Genomic DNA, 17,000 nt, shown 5'->3' with positions numbered 1-17,000 from the left:
GGAAAGGCAATCCACTCCAGTATTCTTGTCTGAAGAATTCCATGGACAGAGGAGCCTGGCAGGCTACAGTCCATGGGGTCGCAAAGAGTGGGACACTGGAGTAAGGTGGACCCTCAGTCGAGCAACTAAACTAAACTAATCCTGACTAATACAGTGCCTTCAAGATGCAGTGGTTCTTTACATGTGGGCATTAGCAAGACAAGCATTGGATTCTGCAGATCAAAACTACAGTGAGGTATCACCTCACACTGGTCAGAATGGCCATCACCAAAAAGTCTACAAATAATAAATGCTAAAGAGAGTATGCAGAAAAGGGAACCCTTTTCAACTGTTTGTAGGAACATAAATTGATACAGCCACTATGAGGACAGTATGGAGGTTCCTTAAAAAGCTAAAAATAGAACCATATGACCCAGCAATCCCATTAAGCTTCTCAAAGATGCCCTTGATACCACCTACTAACCCATGTAACTGAGTGAAGCTCACACATGCCACAGTGTACTCACTTAGTGTTATGGTTATTGTTCTGTGCTGGGCAGTAATTATGAAGTAGTTCTGTCCGGGGAAGAAGCTGATAAGGTGATGAGAGCCAGGAAGTGGAAGTAACACCAGTGTGAAAATAAATGAAGAAATAGAATTAAAACATGGAAGGGACAAATATTAAATTATAATTAAAAATACAAATGCAAGCCTATATATGCAAATATGTATACATATATTTTTGCATATATTAAAAAACCAAACCCACAACAAATTAACCGGAATCTTACTTTTGTTATTCACAGGAGACCAAAATCAATTGTGTCCGCCTGGCTACAAAAGGTATGTTGGCATGTTCTGTCTGTCTTTAGCTATTGAAGTACTTCTCTCTGTAGCAACACACGAAAATTTTAGGCAACAGTGACTAAAAATAACAGGAAAGAATTGTTATTTTCACTGGAGTCATTTGCATCTAGGTATTATTATATACTTACGGTACATATTAATAACACAGTGCCTGAAGCATAGGAAGAGCTCAAAACATATTTGTTTAGTCAATGGAAGGATGGAGGGATGTACAGACTGGTACATTAATCAGTGGTAAATATAAATTTACTCAAAATTCTTCCACTCTATGTTTTCATTGTATTTGGGTCTATGTTTATGTGAGTATATTTTTGCACGTCAGTTAGACCAATCTTCTGGTTTTGTATTTTATTCAGTTGCCACATAGCTTTCAAAAATGAGGTGATTAGTGTTTAGTGCCTTCTATAATGGGAAAACAAACACTGCATTGTTGTGTATTTGGCATTTTTAATACTTATCCCCAAAACGAAGGCAGCATTGTTCAGTCTCATCACTTTTTGTTTCCCTAATTATTATTGAATTGCCTGGCTCTTTCAATTGGTACATGTTTCTGTTTATTACTCTTAAAAAAAAATCAATGAATGGTTTGTTATCATTTAACCTATTACAAGGTTGAATGGTTAGAGATCAGGTTTATCTTTTGTGTTATAGAACTGATATTTTTAACAGCTATCCTCCCTGCATAAACACACTAGAACTGGGCAACTCATTCTATTCCCTGCATTTATTGACAGCATATATGGTTTCATAGGTTACTTCCACAGCAGTGAAAAAGATATGTCGATATGTAATAATAGGCATAAACTATAGACAAAGACAGTGGCTCAAGTGTGTATATACATATGTGAATACATACGCACAAGCAGACATAGCAGAAAACACGGGGGGAGAGAGGGAGGAATATTTAATGGTTATTTGACAGAATATGCACCAAGACCTATCACCCGTTAGTTTTATAACTTTTAAGAAAGTCACATCAGTTTGTAGACAGCAAAGAGAAGATAAAGGAGGAAGAAGACAAGCAATCAGGGGTCGCTGTGATGAGAACTCACTCCGCTCTCACAGAAGTCAGGAGAGGTCGGCATGTCCCTAATGTATTCTCTCTCGGGAGCTCAGGCTTCTGGACAGAAAGAGATAAAATACTGCTTGGGAGGCAAGGAGAATTGATGGCCTGCAAACAAAAGGGGCATGAATTATGGGCCTCCACAGAGTTTTCCTCGGAAGAAAACAGATCATCTAGAAAGAAGACCCTTATCCATGGGCTAGCACTATAGCTCTGCTCTCGGGCCAGACAGCTCTGGATCTGCAGCAACCCCCAGGAGCGGGCAGGAAACTTACAGAGAAACCTTCCCTGTGATAGTAAGCTCCATGGCTCCCTGCGAGCTTCTGACCCCTGGACACGGGAGAGGCTGATGGCAGTGCTGTCCCCTGCGGGGGGCGTGGGGTTCTAAAACACCCCCTGGTACATAAAGCCCCCCTAAAAGGGAGTTTGTTGAATTGTATGATGTGAACTGGGAATTGAGAACATGTGACCAGACAGGCAAAAGGTATCTGTGGGGACTTTGAGTGAGAATATTATTTAGTTATTTATTTTTGGCTGTGCTGGGTCTTCACTGCTACACGGGCTTTTCTCTAGTTGTAGTGAGTGGGGTCTTCTCTCTAGTTGCAGCACATGGTCCTCTCATTACGGTGGCTTCTCTTGTTGCAGAGCATGAGCTGGGTCTGTGCATGGTCTCAATAGCTGTGGTTCCCCGGCTCCAGACCACAGGCTCCATAGTTGTGACGCACATATTTAATTGCTCCACAGCATGCAGGATCTTTCTGGATCAGGGATTGAACGCATGTCTCCTCCATTGGCAGGCGGATTCTTTACCACTGAGCCACCAGGGAAGCCCTGAGAGAGAATAATTAAAAGTATATGTTCTTGGCAATATCTGGACCCACTGTCCATGTAGATAGAGAGCACAGCGTGCCATGTTTCTCCAGGTACCATTGCTGATGTGTGAGATTAATGTGAGCTTTAAAGAACTAGAGCGAAAGAGCTGTCTCCTTCTTCTTAGCATAAGGATTTCTCTTCTTGTTTGATGTTTCGGATACAACCTGCCTTCAGTGGAGTGTGTTGTGTGCATGTGTCAGTTGTGGCAGGCGAAAGGATGGGAATGCATTCATGAGTATGAATACCCAGCTGGCCATGCCCAGGCAGGGCTCAGAGGACTCAGGAGTCAGATGTGGATTCCAGGCTTCCATGCCTTTGTTTTCCAGTGCAGTGAGGGCCATCACCCCAACCAGAGAATTGGACTTTAGCAGCTCTTGGCAGTAGGGTAGAGAGCTGGGTAGTGCATGCAAAATGCCGGTCTCCCGCAGGCCAAGGAGTTATTCCTTCTCAGCATCACATGAGATAAATAAGCAGGATGCTTGATGATGCAGAGAAAAGGCAAAGGGAAGGAAAGCTACATTTGATCAGTGTCTACTCTGTCCCCTTGGAGCATCCAGGGTCAGCTGAACGAGAACCCTATCTGAATTCACACCCTGCCCATGGGGACTGTGTATCAAGGAACTAAGTCCAGGCATCAATATTTGACCCATCCCTTTCCTGATGTTGTCACTCAAATTTCCCTCTTTATGGGTTTGCCGAAAATGCTCTTCTTTTTAATAGAGGAAAGTGTGATGGTGGGAACCATGCAGGCAGTGAGGATATAGCAAGTTCCAGGGACAGATTCCATGGCCCGTCTGTCTCCCTCAAAGCTCCTCCACCTCTTTGTCGTTGTGGCGTTTTCCTCATGGGTCTGCCAGCGGGCAGCCAGCCTCTGGAGAGTGGTCACATGGGCAGGCTTGAGGCCAGTGCTTTGGTGATGAAACAACTTGCTGATGTCCTGTCCCTGACCCCAGTGAGTCCAGACAGTGTCTGTGATCAGCTGTGTGAGTTCCATGGAACTGGGAGGGCTGCTACTCAGAAGGGAACAGCCTGAGCTGTTCGGGGTCATTGTGACCTGACCAGAAGCCCAGTCCACCTTCTATCAATTTTAGACAGACTCCCTGGCGCTAGCATGCACCTCTCACCCTGGTCTGTCTATAATGTCACTGTTCGTCACCCAAGCTCTAATGAAGCACTGCCAGTCTGGAGGTCTGCAAAGCCGGGGACCTGTGTTCGTTTTCAGCGACTGCAGAGCTCCACAAACTAAGTGACTTAAACAAAGTGTAATGTATTGTTTCACGCTTCTGAAGGCTAGAAATCCAAGATCGAGATGTCAGAAAGGTTGGCTCCTTGAAGGGTGTGAGGGAGAGGCTGTTTCCTGCCTTTTCTCCGGCTTCTGGGGGTTTGCTGGCCATCAGTGGCACTCTCTGGCTTGTAGATGCCTCACCTCATCTCTGCCTTCATCTTCACATGGTGCTTTTCCTCTGCATGTCTGTCCAAATTCTCCCCTTTTGTATGGACACTGATCATATTGGATTGAGGGTCCACCTTACTCCAGTATGACTCATCCTAACTCAACTAACCACCTCTACAGGGACCCTGTTACCAAATAAGGCCACAGTCTAAGGTTAGGACATTGACATATGAATCTGGGGGAATTGAATTCAAAGCCATAGCCAGCCCTGTGCAGTTAGGGGCAGTGTCCACACGGTTCCCAGTGAAGCCTCTCACTGCTCACAATTCACAGTGTGATCCCAATAGTCCTGAGGGGTGTGCAGGGAGTAGGAACCAGCCCTGCCAAAGTGGGCCCCAGAGGCAGGCTGAGGTCCAGATGTGGCTCTGGTTCGTGCAGAAGCAAAGCAAGGCTGCTTAATCTATGAAAGGATCCCAGGGCAGGGGGTAAATGCAGAGGGCCACCCCTGCAAACCAGATGCTGGGTCTGTGGCAGCAGCGCCCTTCCCAGACCCTACATGGTGGTGGAGCATCAGGTCCTGGGCAGGGCCAGGCCTCCTGGGGTAGGTGCCAGCCCTGCTGCTGTTGAGGGGAGCTCTGATGAGGAACTGCTTGGTCCTCGTCACTGATTTCCCAGTCACATTTGGCCATGGCAGGAAGTTCTTGGCACATCGTTGTCCCTCGAACAGTGCCTACTGAGATGAGGGAATGCATTTGGTCAGCATCTCACTGCAGCAAGACTCAGAGATCCTGAGGGTGTTATCCCCTCTTCCTGAAACTCAGAGCACCCCTATTTATCCAAGGACTTCCCTGGCAGTCCAGTGGTTAAGACTCTGTGTTCCCAATGCAGGGGGTACAGGTTTAATCCCTGGTTAGGGAACTAAGATCCTGTATGGCACACAGGGTGGTCAAAAAATTAAAAAATAAAATGAAGTGATCCCCATCTACCCATTCATTGGAAGGACTGATGCTAAAGCTGAAGCTCTAATACTTTGGCCACTGATGTGAAGTGCTAACTCATTGGAAAAGACCCTGATGCTGGGAAACATTGAGGGCAGGAGGAGAAGGGGATGGCAGAGGATGAGATGGTTGGACAGCATCATTGACACAATGGACATGAGTTTGAGTGAACTCTGGGAAATAGTGAAGGACAGGGAGGCCTGGCGTTCTGTAGTCCATTGGGTCGCCAAGAGTTGGACACAACTTAGTGACTGAACAACAACATAATCTACCCATTTGCAGAAAACTTTTGAATGTACTTACTGCCTGTGGTTTGCTGATAAACCCACTCTTTGGAAAAGTCTTTTATTTGTAGTCTTTGTCCATTTCTAGGGTGTAAATATCCCTACAAATCCAATATCAAGTTATTGATGGCTTAACAGCTGGCTTATAAGAAATGTCCTGAATCTTCAGCAACATTTCTTCTGTAGCAAGCTGATGCAAGCCACCTCCAACACACCAAAATCTCAGTTTGTTATGAGGACTGAATGATAACATAAATATAAATGGATTTTTATTTACTGTAAATTGTTCTGAAAATTTTTAGAAAATCATGGTTGATGACCATTATGTCTCTCGTGGTTAGCTCACTCACTGAGCACCTATGAGCCAGGTCCTTGTAAGGAACTGGGGATTTTCAATGAACCAACAGTCTTGCTTCCTATCCTCAGGAAGTTCATAATTGAATATGGAAACAGACATGAAGTAAATGATCGTAAGAGACAGTGGTGGAGTTATGATTGTGATCAGTGCCTCTAAAGAGAAGTGAGATGTACTGAGTGAGGACAGGTGGCATCAGAGCCAAATCCCTGGGACACCCCTGGGGCTCACTTCTCTAGGATGGGTGCACGTGAGAGATTTTGTGCTTCCTGGTCCTGTCCCCACCCCTTCTCAGCCACCCCTGGGAACTGAGTCATATCCAGCGTGAGGGTAGCATTTGAGAAGCTAGCTGACTAGTTGTGAAAGGAACCACACTTTTGGCCCAGACTCCCTGGGAAGAGCCAAGTCCCCTGTGTTTACCAAGAGTCTGATGGGTGGATTCACACACCACCAGGGGGCAGTATTTATTTATAGAGCTGGGGCAGAACCTCCAGCTGAAGGCACTGCTAAAGGACTGTGGCGTGGAAGTTTATATTCAGTTCAGTTCAGTTGCTCAGTCCTGTCCAACTCTTTGCGACCCCATGGACCGCAGCTCGCCAGGCCTCCCTGTCTATCGCCAGAAAGTTTGTATTAGCTGCTAGATTTAATGCTAGGATTAGGACAGGTTCATTTCAAAAGGCTGGAAAGGCAGTCTTTTTCACCGGTGAGGTTGTGTCTTTTTCACTGATGAGCTTGTGTGCACAGATTCACATTCTTCTTTACCTTGTTCCTCAGCCAGGGGTCGGCCGTTACTAACTTTGCATATTGAGAGGAATCAGAGCAGAAGTTCAGCCCATTGTGGGGAAGAGGAGTTTATCAGTGAGCAGGTGAAGAATGGGAGCGTCTTAAGGCAGATTCCCGAGAAGCAGAGCCTGAGGCGGGGTTTTGGGTGCATGGGATGTATTGAGGGAGGGCTCTTGGACGAAATCTGTAAAAGCAAGAGGGAGAAGGCTCAGTGAGAGTCAGTTGTCAGAGTTAAGTCTAGGCTAGATCCCCGGTGAAGTGTAAATTTCTCCAAAGTTTTTCTGCTCTGAGGCGAGAAGATCAGAATTTCTGCCTCCTCCCCCATCAAAATCAGTCCTTGGTATTCCCTTCCTTTACCCTCCCCTTCCTCTCCGGTCGCTCCAGAGGAAGTGGCACCCCTTGCAGGAGTCTTTGGAGATAGGAGTAACAGTGGTAGAGGTAGGGATCAGCCGCATGACCTATAGCCCCCACTAATGAAAAGACCAGGCAAGCTCTGCTTGGGTACCTATCGTGACAGAGACCTCACTACTCCCCGAGGGAGTATCTCCCACCATTGGGCATTTCAGTTGCAGGGAGCCTCAATATCAGGGGTTCAGACTGGCTCCCTCTTGTTTCTTCCATTCAGTCTTTGGGAGCCACATGAATCTGCCTTTTCTCCTTCCAGAAAATAAACTTGGCCTCCTCAGACTTGTTCCCCCTGCCCCCGGTGGGTTCCGTCAAGTCCTTGCTGGCCCGCTGTCTCTCCGTGGGAACCTCTGTGGCTGCCAGCAGGCGACCTCACCCCCGCCTCAGGCGCCCGCCTGTAAGGCGGCACAGCTGGTTCCGCAGACTCCCGCGGGGTGTGCCCAAGTGGCAGTTAGAAAAATCAGCTTTGATTTGATTTGCAAACTGAGCCGAGTCATTGAGACAAAATAAATCCGGAAACCCATAAAGCCATTTGCAGAGTTGCTTTTGCAGAAGAAAGTCACAGTTTTAATCTGGTAAACACTCTCTAACGATCCCATTAAAACAACCCCCTCAGAGTAGGTGCTGAAAGCCGAACTCCAGGCTAATGAAGCAGGAGATAAGGGGCCAGTGTCACTGATAGTCCCTTGCTGCCTCGTGGGGGTGATGATGGACTAAAACCATTGTCCAAGGGCAACAGGAGGCGGGGGCGATAGTCTTTTGTAAGCCTGGTTTCTTTTTTATAATGGCTAAGCCTGAGGTAGAACATTTCATCCTGCCTTTTCTCCACTCTCTTCCTAATGGATTCTTGCCCCTACAGGGACAATAAATAGCCATTCTCCAGTGAGATGTCCTCGTTTCACAGATGCCAAGACTGGGGCCCACGAGGGGAGTGATGTGTCCATGGCTTTTTTAGCTACAAGAATAGTCTGCCACAGGTGATGTGAGAAGCCAAACGAGATGTAGGCATTGTCTACTATCAGCTAGGAAATACCCACTATCTACCCTCCCCTCCCCTGTTGATCCGGTTCTGTATGGAAGGTTCTATTTTATATAAAGCTTCCTCAAGAACTTGCTTGAAATAATGCTGAATCAGAGACACTTGGATTCAAATCCCACTCCAAAATTTACCTATTGGACCTTGGACAAGTCACAGCCTCCAGGAGTCACTTTTAGGCCTAAGATCATTAGTTCTTTCCCCTGATTACTTGGGATAATGCACATAAAAGGTCAAGAAATCGAGATGATCCATCATCCAGATGAGCTTCCTTTCTTCCTTCTTCTGAGTCTTCTTTGAGACCTAGAGACCCAGCTACTAAGCATATGTCCTTTTTCTGCTCTTCCCCAAGAAAGAAAACCAAAACCTGAACCATAGTCGCTTCTCATAGAGACTCAGGCTGGATTCAAAATGCAGAAACTGAGAGGAGACAGGAATGATGCCGGCCTTGGCTCTGAGCACTTAGCCTCTTCATCTACAGGCCATTGTGTTTGGGTGAGATCCTGCATAGCAATAATATCTTTCATTGACTGAGTGTAAGATGCTCGTGCACTTGCTGACCTTTGACTCTGGCACTTTTCCTCTTCTTGTCATCGGCCCAGCAATTTCAGGGGGAACTCGGAATCACAGGGTGCTCCAATTTAGCTATGGCAGTTGGAAGTAGGGACTGTAATGAAGGATCACTTGTGAGAGGCTAGAAAATAGTGAGTACATCCATTGGAAAGCTCTTGGTTATTGTTCAGTCCTTAGAAATCCTGCCAGACTTTCCGAGGAGAAAGCCCACGGTGTATTTGGGGGTCAGGGCAGGGATAGGAGACAGATTTCCCATGCTTGGACTTCTCAGAATTACTTGAGTGTAACAAGGTCTCTTTGTCCCTCTGGCTTTGCTCCCACCCCCACCTCCTGCCAGCATCTTCTAGACCCTAAAATGCCAATGGAATGATGTGGCTTTTCTTAAAAGTTATGTGACAAGATGAAATAAGAGGATTATATCATATGTATACCATAAAAGAACCTAAAGAGGACCTTTAAGTATCCCAACTGTTAAACATTTTTCTTGCTACAGCAACTGGTACATCTCTCTAGTATTCTCTGTCCTTCCCCCACCTTTTACTCTCTAGATTTCCTCAAAACACTTCTTTCCTCCCCAACACACAAATGCATTCCATACCCCACTCAGGAAAGCAAAGCTGGTACATAGAGTCCAGAAAACAAAAGCCAAGACCAGTGCTTGTCCTTCAAGCATGTTCCTGGGGAGTCTTATTTCATCCCTCTGACCCTGAAGTGAGAATGATCTACTTAAGACCTGAGGCACCCAAGTTGATTTTAGCTCAGATCTGACTTTCCAACATCACTGCATCTTACAAAAGGAATTGTGGCCCTTTTAAAATGAGAGGTCAAGGCAAGGGGGAAAATGTGGCTAGGCTAGAGATGAGGACTAGAAATAAAAAAGAATTAAGTTCCATTAGAGCTTTCTCTGATGGTTCATCAGTGGATTGTTGGGGGTGTTAGCAAAAATTAACCACCTATTATATGCAAGTCAGAGGGCTGTGTGTTCACCTGAGTCTACAATGCAATGACAGAAGTAAATCCTGTCATGTAGTACACACTAAATGAATAGTGGTCATCATTATTACCCTGACTTAAGGAATGAAGCTGTGTAAACTCAAATGGGTTAAGTGAGGAACTTAAGGTCCCTCAGAATTGCCACTCAGATGTAATGCCAAAGCTCATGGTATTTCCATGGCACCATTTTGAATCCTGTCCATACTACAGACTGGGTGAGATTCTACTAGCCACTGTTAAGGTCTTCTGTCTTCTATTTTGTTAACCACTTCCCGTGCCTCTTTTCCAGTAATAGCTGATAGTAGAACCTTTAGGGTGTGGTGGATCTTTGGCCTGTCTTCAGTGGTATCCAAGCTAAGTCCTGGGATCTGGAGCAGAAGGTGAGGTGCCTCAAGGAGCCCTATACTTTATTTACTTCCACAGTGTATTGAAGCTAATAAATCAAAAAATTAATTTATTTTCAAGTTAATCTGTTCCAGTGCCATCTTTATCCCATCAGCATCTCTTCCCACTCAATATCCATTGCTTTAGAAGAAAAAATGATCAGAAAGGAAGTCTGAGGCACTCAGGATTCAAACCTCCTTCTTCTTTACATGGTCTCCATGTTTTTGTTAATGGCTGGCGTGTGTATATATGAACAAACCCTGGAAACTGTAAAGGTAGAAGGTTTGTGAATCTTCAAGCAAAAATGCCATACTATAGGGGGACCAGATGATAGGGGAGAAAGCAAGGGACTTCTATCTTTTATTCTGCTGGATTAGTCAGGATAGGCTAGGCTTTGCTGCAGTAGCTGAATACCTTAATCTCAGTAGCTCAATGCCACAAAGGTTTCTTTGTTGTCTTGTCATCTAGAATATTAGTGACCTCAAAGAGGACCTCATTGGCCTCAGAGGGGGAAGAATAAAAATGGAGATGGTAACCTGGATCTTAAATACCTCTCTTGGAAATGACTGATGTCTCTTCAACTTTCTTGGTGACTGAGATTCTTTCATATGCCTAAGGGTAAATGGACCAGGCACCAGTAAATACCAGATCTCTAGCGCTAAATATATGACTCCTTTTCCTCTTGTTCTTCCTTTTGTGTCCTGCTGAGACCAATGATCCATCACCTCTGCTACTCCACCCACTGGGAAAACCTTGTCCCATCCCAGTATCCAGATATACTTCTGTTCCTACCCCTTGTACCTGAGCATTCCCACTAAGGTAGGGAGGTTCCTCTGGGTCTGCCAACCAAACTAAGACTTTAGCTGTTTTTCACTTAATCCTTGAAAGAACTTCATGAGATCTTGGATTAGCTAAAAAGTTACTTTAGGTTTTTCCATAACATCGTACAGAAAAACCTGAACAAACTTTTTGACCAAATACAATATTTTTTTATCACCCCCATTTTACAGGTAGAGATATTGAAACTCAGAAATGTGTGTAATTTTCCAAATGACACAGCTAGTAAATGAAAAATACACTCACCTAGAGCCAGACATCCTGGAATGGGAAGTCAAGTGGGCCTTAGAAAGCATCACTACGAACAAAGCTAGTGGAGGTGATGGAATTCCAGTTGAGCTATTTCAAATCCTGAAAGATGATGCTATGAAAGTGCTACACTCAATATGCCAGCAAATTTGGAAAACTCAGCAGTGGCCACAGGACTGGAAAAAGTCAATTTTCATTCCAATCCCTAAGAAAGGCAATGCCAAAGAATGCTCAAACTACCACACAATTGAACTCATGTCACACACTAGTAAAGTAATGCTTAATATTCTCCAAGCCAGGCTTCAGCAATATGTGAACCATGAACTTCCAGATGTTCAAGCTGGTTTTAGAAAAGGCAGAGGAACCAGAGATCAAATTGCTAACATCTGCTGGATCATTGAAAAAGCAAGAGAGTTTCAGAAAAGCATCTATTTCTGCTTTATTGACTATGCCAAAGCCTTTGACTGTGTGGATCACAATAAAGTGTGGAAAATTCTGAAGGAGATGGGAATACCAGACCACCTGACCTGCCTCCGATATGCCAGTCAGGAAGCAACAGTTAGAACTGGACATGGAACAACAGACTGGTTCCAAATAGGAAAAGGAGTATGTCAAGGCTATATATTGTCACCCTGCTTATTTAACTTATATGCAGAGTACATCATGAGAAATGCTGGGTTGGAGGAAGCCCAAGCTGGAATCAAGATTGCTGGGAGAACTATCAATAACCTCAGATATGCAGATGACACCACCCTTATGGCAAAAAGTGAAGAAGAACTAAAGAGCCTCTGGCGAAAGTGAAAGAAAAGAGTGAAAAAGTGGGCTTAAAGCTCAACATTCAGAAAACTAAGATCATGGCATCTGGTCCCATCACTTCATGGCAAATAGAGGGGAAACAGTGGAAACAGTGGCTGACTTTATTTTTTGGGGCTCCAAAATCACTGCAGATGGTGATTGCAGCCATGAAATTAAAAGACACTCCTTAGAAGGAAAGTTAAGACCAACCTAGACAGCATATTAAAAAGCAGAGACATTACTTTGCTGACAAAGGTCCATCTAGTCAAGGCTGTGGTTTTTCCAGTGGTCATGTATGGATGTGAGAGTTGGGCTATAAAGAAAGCTGAGCGCTGAAGAATTGATGCTTTTAAACTACTGTGTTGGAGAAGACTCTTGAGAGTCCCTTGGACTGCAAGGAGATCCAACCAGTCCATCCTAAAGGAGGTCAGTCCTGGGTGTTCATTGGAAGGACTGATGTTGAAGCTGAAACTCCAGTACTTTGGCCACCTGATGCGAAGAGCTGACTCATTGGAAAAGACCCTGATGCTGGGAAAGATTGAAGGCAGGAGGAGAAGGGGATGACAGAGGATGAGATGGTTGGATGGCATCACCGACTCGATGGTCATGGATTTGGGTGGACTCCAGGAGTTGGTGATGGACAGGGAGGCCTGGCATGTTGCGGTTCATGGGATTGCAAAGAGTCAGACACGACTGAGCAACTGAACTGACTTGAACTGAAGCTAGAATATCATTTATCCATTTAGTTTTGAGCATCACTTAATATTGGTATGTGGTCCCTCATCCCATAGAGGTTAAGAACTTTAGATTTGGACAGTCTTTGACTCTAGACTAGCAAAAGTACTTAACTGCTGTGTGTCTCGGTTTCCCCATCTATGAAACAATCACAGTAACACCACTAACTTCATGGGTCTAATTAAGAATTTAATGAGCTAATGGACTTAGTGCATCAGTGCCATGCCTGGCTAATAACAAGCACTCAACAAGCAGTAACCAGTGGGAGAGCCAACCAGTAGTAATTCTGTCAAATCCACCAAGATAAGGGCTTTGGTGCAGGTAAAATCAGGACGCAGTGGAAGCACAGAGAAGAGAAACAGAAGTCAGTGTAGGCTGTGGGTTCCTAGGTATGGAATCTCTGAGATGAAGCTTTGAAAGAGGAGTAGCAGTTGTCATATGGAACAAAGCTGGAAGTAAGACACGGAAGCCTTCTGAGCTGAGGAAATTGCACATGCCAGCGACTAGTGGTGAGAGAGGTAGCCATGGAACTTGAGTGGGACGAGGCAGAGGAACCATGGCTGGAATGCCAGTGTGACCAGAGGAGGCTGGGGGCAGAGAGAGTGGAGGCTGGAGGGCTGAGCACGGCCAGGACACCAAGGACTCTGCCTCAGCCCCATGGCGTATCGCGGAACTGGGATTGTCCCGAGATAGAGGGAGCTCTGGGCCGAGCTTAGAGGACTGCCTTTGTCACAAAGGCCACCCTATTACGCCTTAGAAAATGGGTCAGAAAAGGGAGACCGAGGCAAAGACAAGAGTAGATACAGGGAAGAACAGGTAGGAAGCTATTCGGAGAGGCCAGATAGGAGCGTGTGAATCACCTTTTCTCTCAGCCTTCTATTTCTTTTTCTGACGTCAGGCCAACAGTCTTTGTCTTACCCACCTCAGAAGGTTGTGGGGGGGAAATGTAATAAAAATATCCACTTAAAACAGGAGTTGGCAAACTTTTTTGTAAAGGGCCGGATAATTACTTTCAGTTTCTCAGGCCATATGGTCCCTGTCACAACCACTCATCTTTGTCATGGTAGCACAAAAGCAGCCATAGATAATACATGTAAAATGAGCATGGCCGTGTTCCAATAAAACTTTATTTATAGACACTGAAATTTCAATTCCGTATAACTTTCATGTGTCATAATACATTACTCCTCTTTTATTTTTTTTCCCCCCGGCCATTAAAAAATGTAAAAACTATTCTTAGCCAGTGGACACACAGAAAACAGTGGTTGGCCAGATTTGGCCTACCAGCTTTAGTTTTCTGAATTTGGACTTGGAATATGGTTTGAGAATGGTGAAGTTTCCCGAACCTTTGAGGGAGGGATATTCTGATTACTATTTTATTTTGTTTTAATTTTTATTGGACTTAGTTGCTCTACTGTGTGGTATCAGTTTCTACTATACAACAAAGTGAGTCAGCTGTAGGTATACACATATTATGATTTCTATTGACCGGTGGTTGGATTTTGTAGTATTTCACAGCTGTTGGTAAAGTTTGCCATGTGTGTGAATTTTTGAAGCTATGTATTTCCTGTTTATCAGTTGGTCTGGGTTGTCCTGCCCCTCTCTGCATAAGAGAGAACTTCTGGATAAGAACTTTGCACAAGGACTTTATACAATCTTGTTGACGAATCACTAGAGAAATACGTGCAGCCTTTGACCAAGCCTAGCACACCTTCTTCCTTTCTGTAGCATTTTCTTTAGAGAAGCAAGTAGTGGATTTAAAAGGAGAAAACATTAAAGTCATACAAACCAGCCTCTGCCAGTTCATAGTCGTGTGACCTTCAGCAAGTTACATCAGCTGTCTGATTCAGCCTTCCTTCCTCCATTCATTTATTCAACATAGTCACTGACTGCCTACTATGTACCAGATCCAGTGCAGGGTCCCACCAGGGCACTAGAAATGAGACAGTGACTGCCTTCAAGGAGACTCAGAATTGCAGGGAAGGCAGCCACTTAAAATACAGCGAGGCTATTGCTTTGAGAAGGGACAACCAGGGTGTTAGGGAAGACAGAGGAGGGGCTTCTGACCCTTGTACAGTGAGACTCCCAGAGAGGGGTTCTGAGCTGACACTTGGAGGATGAACAGTCTTCATCCAGGTGAAGAGGCAGGAAGCGGGTATTTCCACACCAAGTGAGCCTCCTAGGTAAGGCCTCCTGACAAGAAGGTGGGGCAGGGGGCACGGTTGATGATGGAAAGGAGTTTACTGTGTTTGAGTGGGAGTGGGGAGAGCCTGGAGGGGCAGGAACCGGGTTAAGGGATTTGAGATTTATCTGGAGCACAACAGGGTCACTGGTGCATTTCGACTGAAGGATAGAGAATAGTCTGAAAGCGAACAGGACTGGAGGCAGAAAGTCCAGCAGGGGGGCTGCTTCAGTAACCCAAGTGAAACAGGAGGATGGCTTGAATTTGAGGGAAGGAGAAAGCTTCAAAACCTTTTCTAGAGTAGAGTTAATAAGGCATGCCAAGTGATCAGAAGTTGGAGGTCAATAGAAAGGAGAGATAAAGGATGACCCCAGGTTTGTAGACGGCATAGCTACATGGGTAGTGGCACCCTTCACTAAGAAAGGTGGGAGAAGATGTCTGGGTGGAAAGGTGATGGCTCGTTTATGATAATGCTGACCTTTCTGGGTTGTTCTAAGTCTTAGAAACATTGTATGTAAGGTACCTGGCAGAGTCCCGGCATGCCATGGGTGCTTGATAAATGGTGACTCCTATCCTTGTTTCATCTCTAAAGATCTATTTCAGGCCCTGTTTTGTTAGATCATGATGTTCTTTTGCTGTTTAGTGTGAGCTCTTCAGAGCCACGAGAATTGCAGTTTTGCTCACTGTGCCGCACGTGTTCATGTGTGTTTCTTTCTCTCCTTCTCTTCTGCATGCTGCCTGGGGACTGGCTTCCTTGTGGTCAGCACCAATGGGCAGCGCCCAGGTGACCCCGGGGACTCCACTCTGCCTCCTCACCACAGGTGATCACCAGAGCCCTGGGCTGGGGAGGGGGGAAGGGAGTAAAGAGCAGCCCATGCTCAGTGGTCCCCCCAGAGAGGGACTGGCAGCCCCTCCACCCCACCCATGCACCCAGCCATCCCCCGCCCCCTCCCCATCTTCCATCCCTACCTCCATCCATCCGTGCGTCCATCTATCTAACACATCCATTCACCCGTTCTACTAATGCTAACAAAGTACCTACTGTGTGCCAGGCACTGTTCTAGGCTCTGAGGTATTCAGTGGTGAACAAAAGAAAGCATATTCCTGTGAGTTTGTGGGAAGGGAAAGAACCGTTAATCCCCCCCACCAAAAAAAAAAAAAACTACACAAATGTGTATACAGTGGCAAGTGTGAGTCTTGCTACAAAGAAGAGCCATGTGGTATTCAAAATAAACCAACAAGTACACCTAAAGTTCAGGGGATGATTCCCAGGGGAAGAGATAACTGAGCTATGGTCTGAGGTTGGGGGAGAATTGACCTAACATGTCTGTGCTTAGGAAATGAATAGATCTGGCCGACTCCCTGTCTGCCCTTTGTCTTGGACAACTCACTTGAGTATAATGAGTCCCACCCCTCCTGTCTGTTAAGTTAGAATAATAATGCTTCCCTTTGGGGGAACACCATTTTCTTATAGACTCTGCACACACAGGCTTCTGAAACTGTATCCTGAAATGAAATAAGGTAGTAAATGTGAAAAAGGTCACTATGGGAATGCCCCAGTCTAGAGTGGATAGTTGTTTGAAGTAAACACCAGCCCTTTCCCTCTAACATCATGGGAGTTCACTCTCGTTTCATATTAACTCTTCAGAGATCATGATGCAGAGCCCATCAGACGCTGATGCCCCACATGGGGCCCCAGAGACAGCAGAGACCCTCCCGACAGAGAGGTCTCCACTGCAGGGGCCCTTTCTGGTCGACGGAGGTTTCTTTGGAGATTTCAAACCTTTTACCTGGCACCTCTCTCAAAGTTGTTGCCCAGACAGTGGCTTACTCTCTGCTAGTCGCTGACTGGTCAGTTTGTCACGGTGGGAAGGGGAATATATGAGGCAGGGATGTCAAGAGTCTAGCCATCCAGGGGCTCATGGTCCACTTTGGTTCACCCACTTCCCAAGCTCAGAAACTCTTCTGTTTGTGATTGTCTTAGGCTGAGTTTCCCTGGACAGAGCCTGAGATGGGGGATTCTTGTGCAGATTAGTCATTGATGAGTATTCTCAGAAGAAAGAATGTGAGGGCAGGGGAAGAAGCCAGAGGAGGATGTGGAGATGGTGTCAGCTGAGCCCACGGGGGCTCTGGAGTGTGGACTGTATCACAGGGCTGCCCCTCCTCCGCGGCAGGGGACCGACATCTGTGCTGGTGTGTCAGTTGGCCACTGTCCA

General features: G+C 45.6%; 1 protein-coding gene across 12 annotated transcripts in view; it reads left to right on the top strand.

Moving 5' to 3' along the window:
• Positions 1–17,000, top strand: part of PTPRT (protein tyrosine phosphatase receptor type T) — a 1,113,287-nt gene that overhangs the window by 903,283 nt on the left and 193,004 nt on the right. For 6 of the 12 annotated variants that reach the window (XM_043479838.1, XM_043479837.1, XM_043479832.1 and 3 more), the window contains exons 13-14: positions 786–822; positions 15,549–15,605. In XM_043479838.1, the coding sequence (XP_043335773.1) occupies positions 786–822; positions 15,549–15,605 (94 nt within the window). The remainder of the gene's footprint in view (positions 1–785; positions 823–15,548; positions 15,606–17,000) is intronic. The other 6 variants (XM_043479842.1, XM_043479836.1, XM_043479841.1 and 3 more) reach the window with 1 other exon arrangement.

The sequence above is a fragment of the Cervus canadensis genome, chromosome 10 (assembly GCF_019320065.1).
Source record: "Cervus canadensis isolate Bull #8, Minnesota chromosome 10, ASM1932006v1, whole genome shotgun sequence".
Lineage (NCBI taxonomy): Eukaryota > Metazoa > Chordata > Mammalia > Artiodactyla > Cervidae > Cervus > Cervus canadensis.
This window is presented reverse-complemented; position numbering and strand designations above follow the sequence as displayed.